The following is a 15501-nucleotide window of genomic DNA, read 5'->3' as shown; positions in this document are numbered from 1 at the left end:
TGACCCAAACCCTCCCGAACTGTGGGGCAGTGTGAGTATTGCCCTGGGAATGTTGGCCAAGGCACTTGAGTGCCGCTAAGGGGGGGTATAGAGGCCCATGGGGCCCCATTTCTTCCCCATCCAGAACGGCCCCGCTGTGAGTGAACCCTGCCTGTGAGGCAGGAGTAGACGGGCCCTGGGCCCCTGCTGTCTCCTGGGTGATCACTGGTTGGGGAGGGGGCTCGGGCTCCATCTGAATTCAGAGCACCCAAAAGCCATGTGTGAACCTCCCGTCCCGTGGCCACGGCTGCCTCTGCCTCAGGTTCAAAGTGCTGGGACCCTGAGGGGGTGTGGTCTGTGTGGGGAGGCGCCCACTTGCTGTGGGGGGACTGACTGCATCTGCCACATCCTGGGCGTGTCCTGGGCAGCCACTGACAGCCATGAAGGCAGGTCCTGTGTGGCAGTCCTGTGATGTTTCTGAGAGCAGCTGGAATGGGTTTTCTGTGGATTTGGCAATTTTGAAATGTTAGCTAAATCTGATTTTCTGAGCCACATTGCTGGCCAAAGGACACAGCTGTGTGGCCCTGGTGACAGAGACTTGGGTCCTGGCAGCTGATTGGGCTCCAAGGCCAGGGGTGTGGGGTGTGGCCTGCCCATTTGTATGGAAAGTGGGGATGGAGTCAGTTTGGGGGGTATCCTGGGGTGTGGGGGAGGCCCTGTACTGCCCAAGGAACCCCTTGAATGGAGACTGGAGCCTGGGCCCTGTGCTTTGCTGGGTGCCCTGCAGCCTGCCGACCTCCCTGCACAGGCCCCTGACCCTGCCTCCCCGTCTGCAGACGGGACCTGAGGCAGGGGGCTAGAGCCCCGGTGCAGTGCCTGGTCCCTGCTCAGCCCTTGACAAGCACGAGCGAGGAGATGCTAGTGGTGGCTGTCGTTTGTTGTCGGGGTGGAGGAGGGGTGTCCATGTTGGAACCCCCAAAGGTGACTCTGAGTGCAGTGCAGTGCTCACTAAGGGGAGCCCTTGGGCTCCTGGGCGGGGTGGGAGGGGCAGGAGCCGGATGACCCGACAGGCTGATAGGCTCCCAGGCCCTGAAAGGGGTCAGGCCACATCCAGGATCCACCTGGGCACCCAGTGCGGGCTGGCAGGATTCCCGGGGAGGAGCCTTTTTCCTGGGAGCACATGTGCCTCTTCTGAGCATGGAGGGCTCAGGTGGGCCCGGCTTCCGGTGAGTGCCCAGTCACTCCTGACAAGTCCTGCCCTTCATTTTAAGGAACACTCTGGGGAGGACGAGTCCCTGGGTGACCCCCCCACTCACTGAAGAGCTTTTCGTGAGTCCCAGTGTTGTCAGGCATGGAGGACACATCCTGACCAGAGCAGATCACCCCCAGCCGGCAGAGCCTGTTGCAGCAGACAGAACATGATTCAGTCACTCTGTGTTAGGAGAGGTGTCCCGTCCTCCTCTACACAGGCTGCAGTGGCCGTGAGACACCCTAGCAGCTCACCGAAGCTGGAGCAGCTGTAAGGAAGATGTGTGGGTCCTGCCCTTGCCTTGGGGGACTTGGCAAGAGGTCTGTCCGAGGGCTGGGGGTGGGGGCCTGGGACTGAAGCGCTGCCCAAGCCCCTGGAGAGCTCTTGGGGACCTTGTTAAAAGGCGGTTGAGATTCTGACACAGCAAAGTGCTGTTTATCTGGACTGATGGGAGCCACACAACTGTAAATGTTCCAGTGGCCACATTAGTCAAAAGAAAAGATAAAATTAATCTTAATACTATGTTTTAACTCCATAAGTTCAAAATAGTGTCATTTTGGCATGTGATCAGTGTAAACATGAGTGAGACAGTTTACTCTTTTTGTATCAAGTACTGCAGGCGCTCGGCGTGTGTGTGTGTGTGTGTGGGGGGGGCGCGCGTGTGTGGCCGCGTGTGTGTCTTAGGCTTCAGCCCTTCTCAGGCCGGACCGTTTGCAGAGCCTCTGTGGTCTGCCCACCTGCCACGGTCCAGGCACGGTCTGCAGTGGTGACACACCACACCCAGGACGCGTTGTGCTGTGATATTCCCGTTTCTCAGATGACGATACTGAAGCAAAAACAAGCTCAGTAACTCACCCAAGACACACAGGATAAGTGGCTGAGCCAGGACTCAAACCCAGGCGGCTTGGTTCCAAAACCTGCCCTTGACCCTTTCCTGGGAAGCGTGGAGGTGCAAACTACTAGCCTCCCAGCCTCCTGTCTCTCTGCCCATGTGTCCACCTGTTGGCAGTGAGGCTCCTCTAAGGAGCCCAATTGTTCTGGAAGGTTCCCTCCACCCTCAGAGTAAAGGTCTGAGTCCTGGACAAGCTCCCATGGTCCTCTGTGGCCTGACCTCTCCCTTCCCCCACCCTGCCTTGGTCTGGCTGACTTGCCTTGTGGCTTGGCTCCGCCAGTCGCCACCGGCAGGCCCTGAGCTCCTCTCTCCAGCTTACCCTCCGCAGGGTGGTGATCGCCCATTTCCCCTGTGCAGCCCCAGTCCTTGGGACCAGAGGCTGGCCGAGGGCTAGGCCTCGCCACATCTGTATGCCATGCCATTTTGTTTGCCAGTTTGGGGTAGTCACAAGACAGTTGCCAGACTGGGCTGGTAGAGTCCTTCCAGAAGGTTCCCACCTGGGCTCTGGCAGATGAGCGGCTGGTGGGGAGCCACTTACTAGCTGTGTGGCCATGGGCAGGTGACTCAGCTCTCAGCACTTGTTTTGTCCTCAATGAGTTAATTTAAGTGAAGTCTTAGAACCATGCTGGGTACTGGGTGCTGGCTGCCAGGTGCTGGGTGTCAGCTGCTGGGTGCTCGGTGCCGGGTACTGGATGCTGGGTGCCAGGTGCTGTCAGGTGCTGGGTCCTGGGTGCCGGGTGCCAGGTACTGGGTGCTGGGTGCTGGGTACTGGGTGCTGGGTGCCAGGTACTGGATGCTGAGTGCCAGGTGCTGGGCACTGGGTGCCAGGTGCTCGGTGCCAGGTGCCGGCTACTGAGTGCTGGGTACTGGGTGCTGGGTACTGGGTGCCACGTGCTGGGTACTAGGTGCCAGGCATCAGGTGCTGGGTACTGGGTGCCATGTAAAAGTCTGGCTCCTTCCTATTAATGTGAATGTCCCTCCCCAAGCCCTTCCTCATGCCTGGGTTGTAGCTGGGGCGGGCGATAGGACTCCCCAGGTACCTCTGACGTCCCCCCGCTGTGCCGTGGGTGCTGTCCTCACCGTGGCCTATGTGCAGCCCCCGCTCTCCCGGCCCCGAGGGGCCGACCCACACTGAGGGGCATGGACTCTGACCCCCTGGTCTGTTCTTAACCTAGCACGGCCTTGGTGGCCTGAGGCGTCAGTTCCCTTATCTGTGTGACAGGGCGTTGTCAGTAATACTGTGTACGTCTTAGGTTGTTGACACCAAAAGATCAGTTGGTACACATGGTACCTGTGTGTTCATGTTTCCTGCTGTTACTGTGATCACTGCTTCGTCACTCACGGATGCTGAGCCCTGCCTTCTGGGTTGTGCCCGCCTGGTCATCCTGGCAGGGCCTCCGGGCACAGTGCTCGGGCATTCCGTGGCTTTGACACCTGTGCCCGGGCCTGCGGCTGTGATGAGCAGCAGGCTGGGCCATGGGCTGCTGGCCCCCAGTCCTGGACATGACCCTTGTGTCCCCGCGTAGCTGGGGACTCACTGCAGTGCTGCTGCGGGCAGGGAATGCCCCCTGGGTGTGTGTGGCAGGCACCTACCCTGCTTGCCCCCGACTGGCTCAGGGATGCAGCCGTGAATAGAACACGTGCTAGTCCCTGCCTACACGGAGCTTAACTTCCAAACAGGCTCGAATTGGGGGTGCGGGGCGGGCTTGAGGTGACAGCAGAAGGGCTCCTCTAGGTTAGAGGCCCAGGGCTGCCTTTCTGATCTCCTGGCCAGCATCTCAGGGAAGGGAGAGTGTGCCCGTGTGTGTGTGACGGCTCAGCGTGTGGCTGTCACTCCTGCAGAGGGACCACTGGCGAGTTTTGAGCAGTACAGTGACACGAGCTGATTTATGTTTTTTAAAAGTCATGCTTGAGGTGAGCTGGGCAGCCGTGGGGACAACTGGGGGGCTGTGCTGGGGGTAGATGCTGGTGGCTTGAGTCGTCGTTCATCCTTTGGGCAGATGGGGGCAGTGTCATAGAGCAGGCCGAGTGGTTCAGCTGGCATGGGCCAGCCGGAAAGTGATGGAGGTGACACAACTTGGACCCAGAGGCCCCACTGTGTTCTAGTGACACACACACCCCTTCCCTGGGTCCACTCTGATACAGTTCTGGGGGCATGACAGGGCTGTCCCCGTCCCCTAGCACCTGGCGTGGGTCTCTTAGGACGGTGGCCTCACCTGTCACCCCCCTGCACCCATCTGAATCCCAGTGGAAAATGGAGCAGGGCACGGGGGTGGCCGGCCCCAGAAGGCAGCAGCTTGCTCCCAACACTGCTGGCTGTGGGTACACGGGGTTATCCCCGCACTGCCTGAGCCCCTCCTCACTGCGCCAGGCCATGTGCCAAGGACACAAGGCCGGCCCGGCGCACTGGGCACTCACCATCTAATGCAGGGAGGCAGACAAGCCAACCAGCCACACCACTTCACTTTTGGAGGGGCGCTGGGGGCCATGGGAGCCTGAAGCGTCCTGCATGCAGAGTGGTAGACATAGGAGTGGGGTTCGTGCCGGAAGGGCTTCTGGAAGAAGCTGAGCCACCAGAGCAGGGGGAGCACCTGGGTCCCCCCACCCAGACCTGAGGGCCTCCCACGAGGCCTCCTGGAGCACACGGCTGCGTGGACAGCCGGGTGGGGGAGGAGGCCTATGGCTGCTTTCTCCTGCCCCGCCCCAGCAGGCCCTGCACTGTCTGCACAGCCCCTCCCTGGGCTGGCCTGCTCGGGGACCCCCTAAGGACCAAGGTCCCCAGAGCACAGGATACTGCCCGCAGGCCGGTGTAGGGCTCCGTGGACAGAGCAAGTAAAATATGTGACTGTCCACTGCTGTCTCTTGCTGTGAGGGAGGGATGGAAGGGTGGCCATGCCAGGTGGGGCAGGGTCGCAGGTTCTGTGGGGTTGGGAGGCCCCACTGAGCCCCAGAGAAGTGGTTGCCTGTTGCTGGTGGAAAGAACAAGTAGTCTGGGGTGCAGGGAAACAGCCAGGCCTGGGGTCATGCAGTGGGCTTTCTGGGCAGAGCTGCAGGTTACAGCCCTGGGGAGTGAGGGCACCCCTGCACAGCTGGGCCTGGAGCCCTGCAGGGTGAGGGCTGTGGGTGGGCAGACTGTCCCCCACAAGCTAGCGGAACCAGGCACCTGCACCCAGTTAATGGAAGGCTTTGGCCCACAGAACACACTGGATGCCGGGCATCCAGCTGGCATGAGCAGGGACCCGGGGCTGGGGAAGTGGGGTCTCCATGAATGAACGCAGCCTCCCCGTCCAGCTGGCGGGAGCCCAGTCAGGGCCAGGCTGCCCACTGCAGTCCTACTTGGTGGCAGCCTCTCTATCTCGGGGTGCATATTAAAGTCTCCTAGGGGTCTCGGGAAAGTCTGAGACGTGTATGCAAGAAGTATCTCCCCTGGGGAGGCCCAAGTTCCTTAAAGTTCCCCAGGTGGCGCAGTTCATGCATGGGGGAGGGGGTTCCCTGAAAGGAAACTGGGGAGCTGTGAGCGGCAGCCTGAAGGCTGGAGTGGCCTAGGTTGCCATGTGGCCGTGGGTGTGCACTTGCGTGTTTGTGCCTGTTGCGTGTGGACACAGGAGGGCCACCTGGGCCTCTGGGAGCTTGTGCTTGGTTTTTGCAGGGTCGGCGGCGTGGAGTTGGCCCAAGGCGTCTGGTCCCGATTCCTGGTGGCCCCGCCCACTGGGGGGCTGGGATCTGTCACACCCCCCAGGCTGTCCCCCCGGCTGGTCTGAGGGAGTCTGGGTGGCCTCACTCCCCTTCTCAGGATTCCCAGGCCATCCCCGCCATCCCTGCCATCCCCGCCATCCCCACCCCTGAGCTGGGCAGGGCACTCACAAGGGAGAGGGAGAGACGTGGGGCAGAGCCCAGAGCCCCGGGGAGTGTGTGTGCTCCCATGCACCAGCCCTTTTTGAGCTCACGTGTGATGGCACTTGTCTGGGGGTGAAACCTGGTGGGACGTGAGTGTGACTCACCGGGGCTGCCAGGTAGGACGTCCAGGTCGTGTACTGCACAGTGCCAAGGCCGCCAGGTGCCCAATCACTGTGGGTGGTGTGTGCTTTTGCCGAGACAGTTTCCAGGTGTGGCAGATGAGTGTGATGAGGGAAGGTGCTTCTGCCCCGTCTACATGGGGTGGGGGGGTCCCAGGGGGGTAGCAGGAGCCTCGTGTGCAGGTGGGTGGGGGTCTTGGCAGGGTGGTGGGCATGCAGAGCGTTAGGGCAGGGTGGCAGGAGCTGCTGGGCAGTGTGTCTGGATGTGGGCAGAAGAGGCTGTGCTGTAGCGTGGGTGTGGGGGCCCATCTGGGGTCCACAGGGCAGGTGGGGTACGAGCCGCGGCTTTCTATGTGCCTTCTTGTCTGTGTGTCCTTGCGAGTGCTCGTCTGGGGGGGGGTCTTGGTGTGGGTCTGGGGTCTCAGCTTGCTTGCTGCCAGGAGTGAGGGGTGCTGGCGGCTCCTTGTTTGGCCCCATCCCAGGCATGGGCGTTTCCCGGCTCCCACAGGGAGAAGACCCCATATGCAGCCTGGGGGGTCCCTGGGGGCACCACTGGAACCCACCTTGTGGACCCCTTCTGAGCAGTGCTCCCTGGACTGCTCCCCTGCCCCGTGAGTCTGATCACGGATGGAACCACATGGTGCCTGTAAGTGTGCCTGACGGCCCAGGAGGCAGACATGTGCAGAGGAGGGGAGGGAGTCCTCCATGGGTGGGCAGGCCCCCCGAGGGCTCAGGACCCCAGGTGTTCCTGGGGTGCCCCATCTGAGGTGGCGTCCTTACACCCGCTGGTCTGACGGCAGTACCCTCACCATGCGCGTCTAAGGAAAGTGTTTTCTCTCCACCCTCTGAGGACCGTGAGCTGACCCTGCCAGGTCAGGCAGTGCGCTGTTTCCACACATCCACCAGTCTGAAGGCGGAGTCCAGGCCCGCCAGTTGAGGGAACATTCTTGTGGTGTGCCACCTTGCAAGAGCAGATGGCTGTGTGTTCAGGAACATTGCAAGCAGGTTGGTACACCTGGTGGCTGAAGCCTGCCGTGATGTGTTTCTACCACAGAACACACAGGTGCTCTGTCCCCCGCAAGCCCGCCACACCCTGGAGCCATCCCCGTCGCCTCCTGAATGACCTCTTCACTCTCCAGAAGTGTCACCTTCTCAGTGAGGCCTTTCCTGGCAAACCTGCCCCTCTTCTCTGCCACGGTCCCTCCTTAGCTCCGGCGCTGCCTGCTGACCGTATGGTGGCCTCGTTTCTGTAGGCTTCAGGGGAGTGGGCACTTGTCTGTTTTGTTCACCGCCCAGAACAGAGCCAGCTCATAGGCGTGCAGTGAGCACTGGGGCGGGGGGCAGTGGGTGAGCTGTGATCAGATGGATGGGGGATGGGCGGATGGACAGGTGGTGGGTGGATGGTTGGGCTGGTGAACAAGCACATGGGCTCCCTTCCAGGGCAATCAGGGCGGCCTCTGGCCGTGGACATGGACTTGAAGGCCCAAGGACTCTGGTCTTGTTCTCAGCTCCAGCTGGAAACAGAGGCGTGGCTCACCTGGCCACCTGGCATAGCTGGCCAGCAGCATTTCTGAGCAGCTAGGAAGCAGGCAGAGCCACAGGACAGCCAGACCCCAGCTGGGGCTGTTTGGGGCCCTGGCCTGAGACAGAAATTAGGTGACCAGCTGTCCTAGTATGCCCGGGCGGGGACTGCCCGAGAGGGCTTGCTCTCACCTGTGCCCTTGCAGCCAGGGCCCCGGGCCATCGTGGTTGCTGGTACTGTCTTGTCATTTATGCTCCGCTGGCCACACAACACAGGGCCCTGTGACTTTTGGGGGCTGCACCCTCATTTCAGGGTCTGGGGTGACCCTGAGGAGCAGGGGCTGAGAGGGGCCTCTGGCTGAGCACGATGTGGGGTCTGCAGGGTGGGCTCAAGCCGTGAGGGGGGTCCCGGGGACTCAGGATCCAGTATTCTGGAGCATGGCCAGGGACCTTGCCAACCCAGTCAGGGTCTCCGGGGCTGTAGGGCACTTACAACACAATGGCTGGACACAGGGGTGGGGGCAGCCTCTGAGAAGCTGGGTGCTGGGCTGGAAGGCCTGGAGGATGGAGAGGAGGGCAGGCCACCACCCCCTTCAGTGTCCCCATGCTGGCCTGCAATGACATTGGCAGCATGTGGAAGGGGCCCGCTGGGTGCCAGTCCGACCTCAGGCTTATAGGAAGAGGTGGGCGTCTGTGTGCCCAGACGTCACTGGTCGGAAATGAAGCTGTGAACGGGGACGCCAGTGGGTCCTGCGGGGAAGGCCAGGAGGCCAGCGTGGTTCAGGGGTGGTGATGCCCTGGGTGTGGGAGGGTCAGGGTCAGGGGTGGTGATGCCATCACTTCCCTGCAGCTTTGTAAGGTGAGAAGTTATTTCCAAGTAGAAAGAAAACTATGTGTAGGACTCTGGGTCCCGCATTGTCACTTAACCTCCGTGGTCTCATTTCCTCCTCTGTGAGGTGGGCACAAAGTGTGTAATGGGGCTTTTGTGCGGCCAGCTGGCTGCAACACAGCCAGTCCTAAGAAACACTGGCCTTGTGGGGGACTGCAGATGACAGGACTGAGGCACAGAGAGGTTGAGTGAGGGCCCTAGATCACACAGCGTGGCGGCATTGCATGCCCAGCCCGCAGCCCTGGGAGTCCTGACTGCCCGCCAGCCCTGGGACTGGGGAAGGACTGAAGGAAGCCTGGGAGTACGCCTGCAGGGAGGGGAGAGGCGTTGCCACTGGCCTGTCCTGCTGGCCCAGTGACTGTCTACCAGGTCAGTGTCGCAGATGGGGCGTCGGCCCACTGGGGAGCCCATAAAGTCACCCAGTGGCTGGAGGAGAGGACAGAGCTAGCAGCCGCTTCCGGTGTCCCCGGTCTGGGCTGTGAATGGCTCAGCAGCTGCTCCACCCCCTTACTCTCCCCCGTTCAGCCCTGGTCGGGTGGGGCTGGGGGCCTGACCCTGGCTGTGCCCCCTCCTACCCCACAGTGGCCAGTGGTACAAAGAGGTCAGGTCTGTGCTTGCTGAGCCCGTCTCTCCCTGTCCCCAGATGAAGGTCGCAGTGTCCAGAGGGGGCGACCGCAACAGTGAGGACGACAGCTTCCGCGAAGCCACCAGCTCCCGGCGGAGCAGCTCCCGGGACCAGCTCAGTGACGTGAGTCCCCCTGGCGCTCTCGCCACTCCCCCGACCTGCCACAGACACTGACAGCCCACTCGCTCAGGGGCCCAGGCCAGGTAGGGCTTTGTGTTAGCAGTTAGCATGGGCTCTCATTAAACACAATTGTTCACTGATCAGGACCCCGTTTAGATGGAGATCGAGGGTTAGGCTCTGACAGGAGCCCGTCTCAGCGGCTGTGCTGGGGCTGAGGGCCTCTGTCCGGCTGGAGGCAGCGCAGGCTGGACGCTTCTAGGGGCTGGGGTGTGGACCGGGAGGCAGGGCTGGCTGGGAGCAGACCCACCTTGCCGTTCGTTCGGGGCCTGGGACTGCAGGGAACGTTCCGGAACCACTCCCACCTACCCCGTGGACCCGCGTGTCAGCTCAGGTGGGCGGTGCCGGTGGTGGGGTGTGTGCTGGGCTCAGTGTGGATGCCCAGGTCCCCTAGTCTGTGGACACACTGTCGTGTCCCAGAAGACAGGTCCCTGAGCTCAGGTCCTTGGAGGCGGGAGGGGCTCGCACCCCGTGTGAGGATGACCTGGAATTTGGCCAGCGATGGGAGTAGGTGGCCTTCACCACAGGGTGTTTCAGGGCCCAGAGCTTGGAGGAGAGTTATGGGGCAGGCGCAGCAAGGCCTAGGAGTGCGGAGAGGGACCCCAGGGGGAGGGGGCGTCAGGGAGGGGACCCAGGCAGAAGGGTTCCCCTGGAGGAGGCGCGGCTCGGAACACGCCTTTGTTTCTTGACCCCCAGCTGCAGAAGTGGCTGCCGGTGGAGACCGAATTGAACGAGTTGTCCTCATTATCATTTAAATGGGGGCCTGGGGGAGCGGCGGGCGGGAGGCCGGGAGGAGGAGGCCTAATTGCCCGGCTCCATCCTGCTGCCTTAAGACGGGAAAATAGGCTGGTAATTGTCTGGGGCCGCGGGGCGCCCTAGTTTGAAGCCCTCTAATTGCTGGCGGTATGAACGCAGAGGGTTCTGAGGGCAGCGTGGGTCGGGTGTGAAGGGCGCAAGCTCGGGGTGGGGACCCCGCCATGGGGAGCTCTGCCAGGCAGGGACCCCCAAGAGCTGACTGGGGACCCGGCAAGGGTCTGCCTGGAGAGGGAAGGGGTCCCTTAGTCCCAGCCAAGGCTGGCCAGGGGTTGCCCTGTGCATAAGGGAGTGGCCCAGGCTGCAGTGGGAGTGGCCCCAAGCCCCCTGTGGTCACCCAGCCTCTGGAAGAATCTTTGCATCTGGCCCTCATTTCCCATGGCCAGCGTGCTCTGGACCCTGGTCTGTGGGTCCCACCCCCCTCAGGTAGCCCGCCCTCCATAACTGAGTCCTCCGGTCACCATGTCCTGTCTGTCATCCTCTGTCCCTGGGTCCTCTCCTGCACCCCATTCCTCCAGCCTGTGCCTTGAAGGTCAGCCCTGGTGAACCACCACCAGCCCTGTGGGGGTCTTGTGAAGCACCCCTCCCCATGAGGCAGGGGCGAGACTGAGACTCACCTCCTAACCGATTGCTTTCTTCCCTCGGATCTAAAATGCCCATCTGAGCCCAAGGGAGGTCCATCAGGCTTGTTGGGCACCGGCTGGGACTCCCCAGGACCTCCAGGCCACAGCTCACCCTGCCCCTGAGGTTACCTGTTCAGCATCTCCTGAAAGCCTTTCCCCAAGGTTCCCTCTGCCCTACCCCGTCCCTGGGACCCTGGGAGGATGGTGGGTGGCAAGGATTGGGCCGGCCTGGGCACAGACAGGGATCTGCCAGGCCCAGCACCCGGGCCGGTCGGCTCCCCTCCATCCCGTGGGCACGTGTGGGCAGAACCACATGCGGAGCGTGGGACCCTCTAGGGGGCCAGGCGCTGGCTGAGACCTGAGCGCTTCCCTGAGCACGTGGGCTTGACCTGCCTCTCTGGGTTGGGGGTAAGGTCTGCGTGTGGGTCTTTAGGCACAGCCACCCTGTTGGGGCTCTGACGCCCAGCTGTGTCCTCTGTGGCTTCAGTCCTGACCCCCAGCCCAAAGGTCCAGCTGAGACCCCGGGAGTTGTCTGTGGCCTGTCTGTGCCCAGGGTGGTCCTCGGGACGGGTGGCTGTCAGCGGCTGAGAGCCCAGGTACTGACTGTTCTCTTCTTCCCACAGAGCTCGGCGCAGGCCGTGTCAGGCAGAGGCTACTCCGTAAGTCTCCCATTCTCTCCTGCTGTGCAGCCCCTGCTCATCCTGTCCCCACCCCCACCGTCCTGGGCTCTGCTCCTGGGGCTGGAGCCCGCAGGTGGTCCTGGCTGACAGCAGCAGGCTGGGGCCTCACACCAGCCCTGCGCCTTTGCCTGCTAGGAGTGGGGTCCTGTCGGGCGATGCCAGGACTCGGGGGTCCTGGGCATGGAACAGCCGCTCCCCAGCACCCGAATGCCCCCACAGTGCTGGGCTCAGCCAGCCAGAGAGGCCTGGCACTCAGGCTGGACACGGGCGGGAGTCCTGGCCCCCAGCTCCCATCCAGCTATGTGGGGCCACCCTCCCTGCCCCCAGCCCCGTCCCCAGGGATCTGCTCTGCCCCCTCCTCAGGACTTTATTTCATTTCCCCTTAAGTATCAGGAGGAACGTTAATGACACCATAAAACCCAGAGCTCCATAAAAGCCATTTCTGCAGATTTACTGCCATGCGGGCTCTTGGAGGGCGGGGGCCTGCTCCGCCCGCCTCATCCTGAAGCCCCTGATTTATTGCGAGTTCCAGGGTTCCCGGGCCTGGCGGGCCTGGTGGTCTGGTGGCCTGGCTCTTAAATCACTGAGGCTTTTTATAGGGTGTGTGATTAACCCCTTCATCCCCCGGGTGGCCCTGCCCCACCCCAGCTGCCTGGCAGCTCAGCAGCGTCTTCCAGCCTTCGGCCTGGGGGCTGTCCACCTCTGTACGGTGTCTCCTGGGGAGGACGCCGCCTCCTCGGGCAGCCTGGGGTACTTGTCCGTCCTCGCGTTCATGGTCAGCGGCCTTGCTGCTCCTTCTTCCCACGGTCCTGGGCAGTTCCGACACACTGACCACTCCTCGAACTGACCATGTTGGCTGAGTGGCGCTGACTGGCGGGGGGTGGGGCAGGAGCGGGCTCCAGTGGGAGCAGTGCGGGCAGACGCGGGTGGGAGGCAGCTGGCGGTGTGGGCCGGGGTCGGGGACATCTGGGACAGTGGCCGGGAGTGGGGGGCTGAGTGCCACCTGGGGGCAGGGCGAGGGCCTGCTGGGTCCTGGAAGGTCCAGGCCCAGGCACGCCCCGTTTGGAGCCTCCTGCCATGTCTGAGGCCCCAGGACAGCTAGGGTCTCCCTGCCCCGAGCCTCCTTCCCAGCGCTATTAGTGGCCCCTCTGCTTCCAAATCGCTATGTGGCATTCATGGTCTTTTCCTGAAACGCAGCTTTGATGTTTCCTGGAGAAGAACCTGTAATTAATGTGCCAGCTGTTTGCAGCTTAACCCCCCACTGCTCAGGAGTGACAGATGGTGGCAGGGAAGTGGCCCCACCTGCTGCTCGGGCCATGGGGGTTCCCCAGTGATGTGTGCAGACAGCCCTGGATTTGCCAACGAGTGTATTGGCCCTAGCATAATCAGGCGTGTCCGCTGATCCCTGATGTGTACTGGTGGGCACTGCAGGTACAGGTGGTCAGCCTGGCCCTGGTGGCCCTCTTGTCCAGTTGGTGTGGAGTTGAAGGCAGGAATCCGGTCCTCTCAGAATTGGAGGCCAGGTGGAGGCTGTCGTCCCTGAGGGCTGAGGGCAGGCAGCTGTCCCAGTGAGGGCTGGAGAGGATTGTGATCTCCACGCACACCGGTTCCCACAGGGTGGTGGGCAGGGGCCAGATGGGCAGGCAGAGGGTGGCCGCGATCCTGCCTCCAGATCAGGACGTCACCATGGAGACTTAGACACGCGAGTGTGCCCTGTGCATGCATGCATGCCTGCCTGCCCCGTGTGCAGTCGCGTGTGGCTGGCTGGCTGTGCGAGGGCAGTGTGTGTTGCGTGTCTGTCGTATGTATGTCTCCCTGTGGCCCTGGCAAGCCTGCACCTAGGGGTGTTACGTGTTTCTCTCTGGGTCGGGCCTCATGCCCGCGTGTGTCTGTGGGTGTAGCAAATGTGCATGTATGTGAGTGGGTGTGTGCGTTCCACACACTTGCATCTGCATGTTAGTGTCTGGCGTGGCGAGGGTGTAGCTCTGTGTGTGCGACAGATTCTGCAGGTGTGCCATAGTGTTTATGTGAGGCCTGTGGTCACGTGACATTGCATGTGGCTGTGCACATGTGCCCAGGTGGGGGGCACCTATGCTGTCTGTGGGTGGGACTCAGGCCCAGCACGGTGGCTCTGTCCTCACCTCTCCCCACAGTGTCCCCACACTAGGTGGAAAGCGGCACGTGCCATCTCACCTGGTTTACAGATGGCACTTAAAAGGGCCTTAATTTGCTGAGATTGATCCCCAGGCAATCCCGTGCCTTCCCGTGCTCTCTGGCCTCTGCCCCGGATGCTCTGTGCAGCCTCCTCAGCTCACCGTCAGACGTTCGTTAGCACCATGAAATCAGTTAGGAAGTAATTTTCTTAATTTGGCTGCTTGCAACCAAGAACATGACAATCCATCTCCTGCTGACGCAGGGGGCTTGGGGGCTTCCCTTATTAAAGACACATGAGGATCTAGCTGCTTGCCAGGTGGGAGGCTACCCCCTCCTGGCCTCAGAGTGTTCTGGAAGGGGGCCAAGACCACAGAGGCAGGGGGGACGGGGGTGGAGTGGAGGCAGAGCAGCAGCCCTGATGTGGTGGTGTGACATCTGAGCAGCTCTCCCGGGACTGACCTGTGATGACCCAGGCTGCTCTCAGCTGGTCCCTTAGCTGCTCCCACCCTCATAGCCACGCTCCAAGGTGGGCACAGGACCAGCCATGACCCCACAGCCTCCATGTGAGGGCACCAATGCACCTGCATGTGGGAGGGGGTCCTTGCTGGGGACCGTGTTCCCAGCTGAGACCTGAATGGGCAGGCCAGACCTGCTCTGGACACTCTCCGGTGTCCCGAGGTCCTCTCCTCCCCAGGACCTTCCTCCTCAGACCACTTGCCACCATCAGGAAGAAGCATGGCTTTCCTTCCACCTTGCCCCCCCCACACCCCAGCTGCCTTGGCCGGGACACCCCCACCTCACAGCCCATAGCAGCCACTGTGCCCCGCCAGCCCCTCACCGCTGGGCTGCTCAGCTCAGCTCACAAACTTCCTCGCCCCCCGCCCCCCTCTCCCGGGTTCGGGTATGGCTCTCACCCTAGAGGTCAAGGTGTGAAAAAAAGCTGCACTTCTCATTGCCTCCTCCAGCGGGCACTCACTGAGTGCCTACCCTGCACCTGGCACCGCGCTGGGAAGGAACCAACGGCCCACAACCCTGCTCACAGGGCTCACGATCTAATGAAGCAAATAAGTACAGCGAGAAGGTGGGCGGGGGCAGGCACGGCCTTCGAGCCACGCTGATGACACGGAGCCACCAGTGCTCAGGCCCTCAGGTGGGAGGGTCCACGCCAGGTGTGGGGTCAGCGGGGGGGGCAGGTGAGGAGCAGCCAGCCCGGGGTACCCGGCAGAGCAGGGCTGGGACACCAGCTTGTGGTTGGGACCTCAGTTCCCTGGCGGCCTCTCCACGTGTGGGTCCCCAGTGGGCTGCTTGGGCCTCCTCGCGGTGTGGTGGTGGGTTCCAGGGTCCTGAGAGCAAGTGCCAGGAGGAAGAGTAGGTGGTGTGGCCTAGGCCGCAGGGCTTGACATTGCTTCAAGTCGGGGTTGTCGCAAGACCTGCCCAGATTTGAGGGGCGTGGTGTCAGCACTTTGTGAGCCCTGAGAAGCAGACCAGCTACTGGCCGGGCCCCTTTCCCGACCTGACCTGGCTTCTCCTGAGACTCGGGGCACAGCCCGTGGATGAAGGGGTGCTGTGTGTGGAGGGGTGGACATGCTTCACACTCTGACTGGCTGGCACCAGCTGTCGGGGAGGTGTCCTGCGCACCCCAGGAGCAGCCCAGGCCGTAGGCCCGGCAGCCTTTTGCCTGCACCACTGGTGTGGGCCTTGCCAACTTGCCCCCGTCACAGCCCTGTGGTGCAGGCTCGTCTTTACGAGGCAGGTTTATGACATTCATTACCTCGCTCCTCAGACCACTTCCGAACAGCCATAATTTGTACAAAAGCAATAAAAACCTGCCAGCCTCTCCCTGGATTCGGGAGCTGCGTTCTCCTCCTGACCTCCAAGCACAG

At 62.1% G+C, this 15501-nt stretch overlaps 1 protein-coding gene across 10 annotated transcripts in view; it reads left to right on the top strand.

Annotated features, from left to right (window-relative positions):
* Nucleotides 1-15501, top strand: part of FBRSL1 (fibrosin like 1) — a 67040-nt gene that overhangs the window by 17602 nt on the left and 33937 nt on the right. For 8 of the 10 annotated variants that reach the window (XM_033097488.1, XM_033097485.1, XM_033097489.1 and 5 more), the window contains exons 3-4: nucleotides 9190-9294; nucleotides 11408-11443. In XM_033097488.1, coding sequence (XP_032953379.1) covers nucleotides 9190-9294; nucleotides 11408-11443 — 141 coding nt within the window. The remainder of the gene's footprint in view (nucleotides 1-9189; nucleotides 9295-11407; nucleotides 11444-15501) is intronic. The other 2 variants (XM_033097493.1, XM_033097491.1) reach the window with 1 other exon arrangement.

Source organism: Rhinolophus ferrumequinum, chromosome 25 (assembly GCF_004115265.2).
Source record: "Rhinolophus ferrumequinum isolate MPI-CBG mRhiFer1 chromosome 25, mRhiFer1_v1.p, whole genome shotgun sequence".
In the NCBI taxonomy this organism is placed as follows: Eukaryota; Metazoa; Chordata; class Mammalia; order Chiroptera; family Rhinolophidae; genus Rhinolophus; species Rhinolophus ferrumequinum.
Note: the sequence above shows the minus strand (reverse complement) of the source record. Positions and strands in the feature narration are given on the sequence as shown.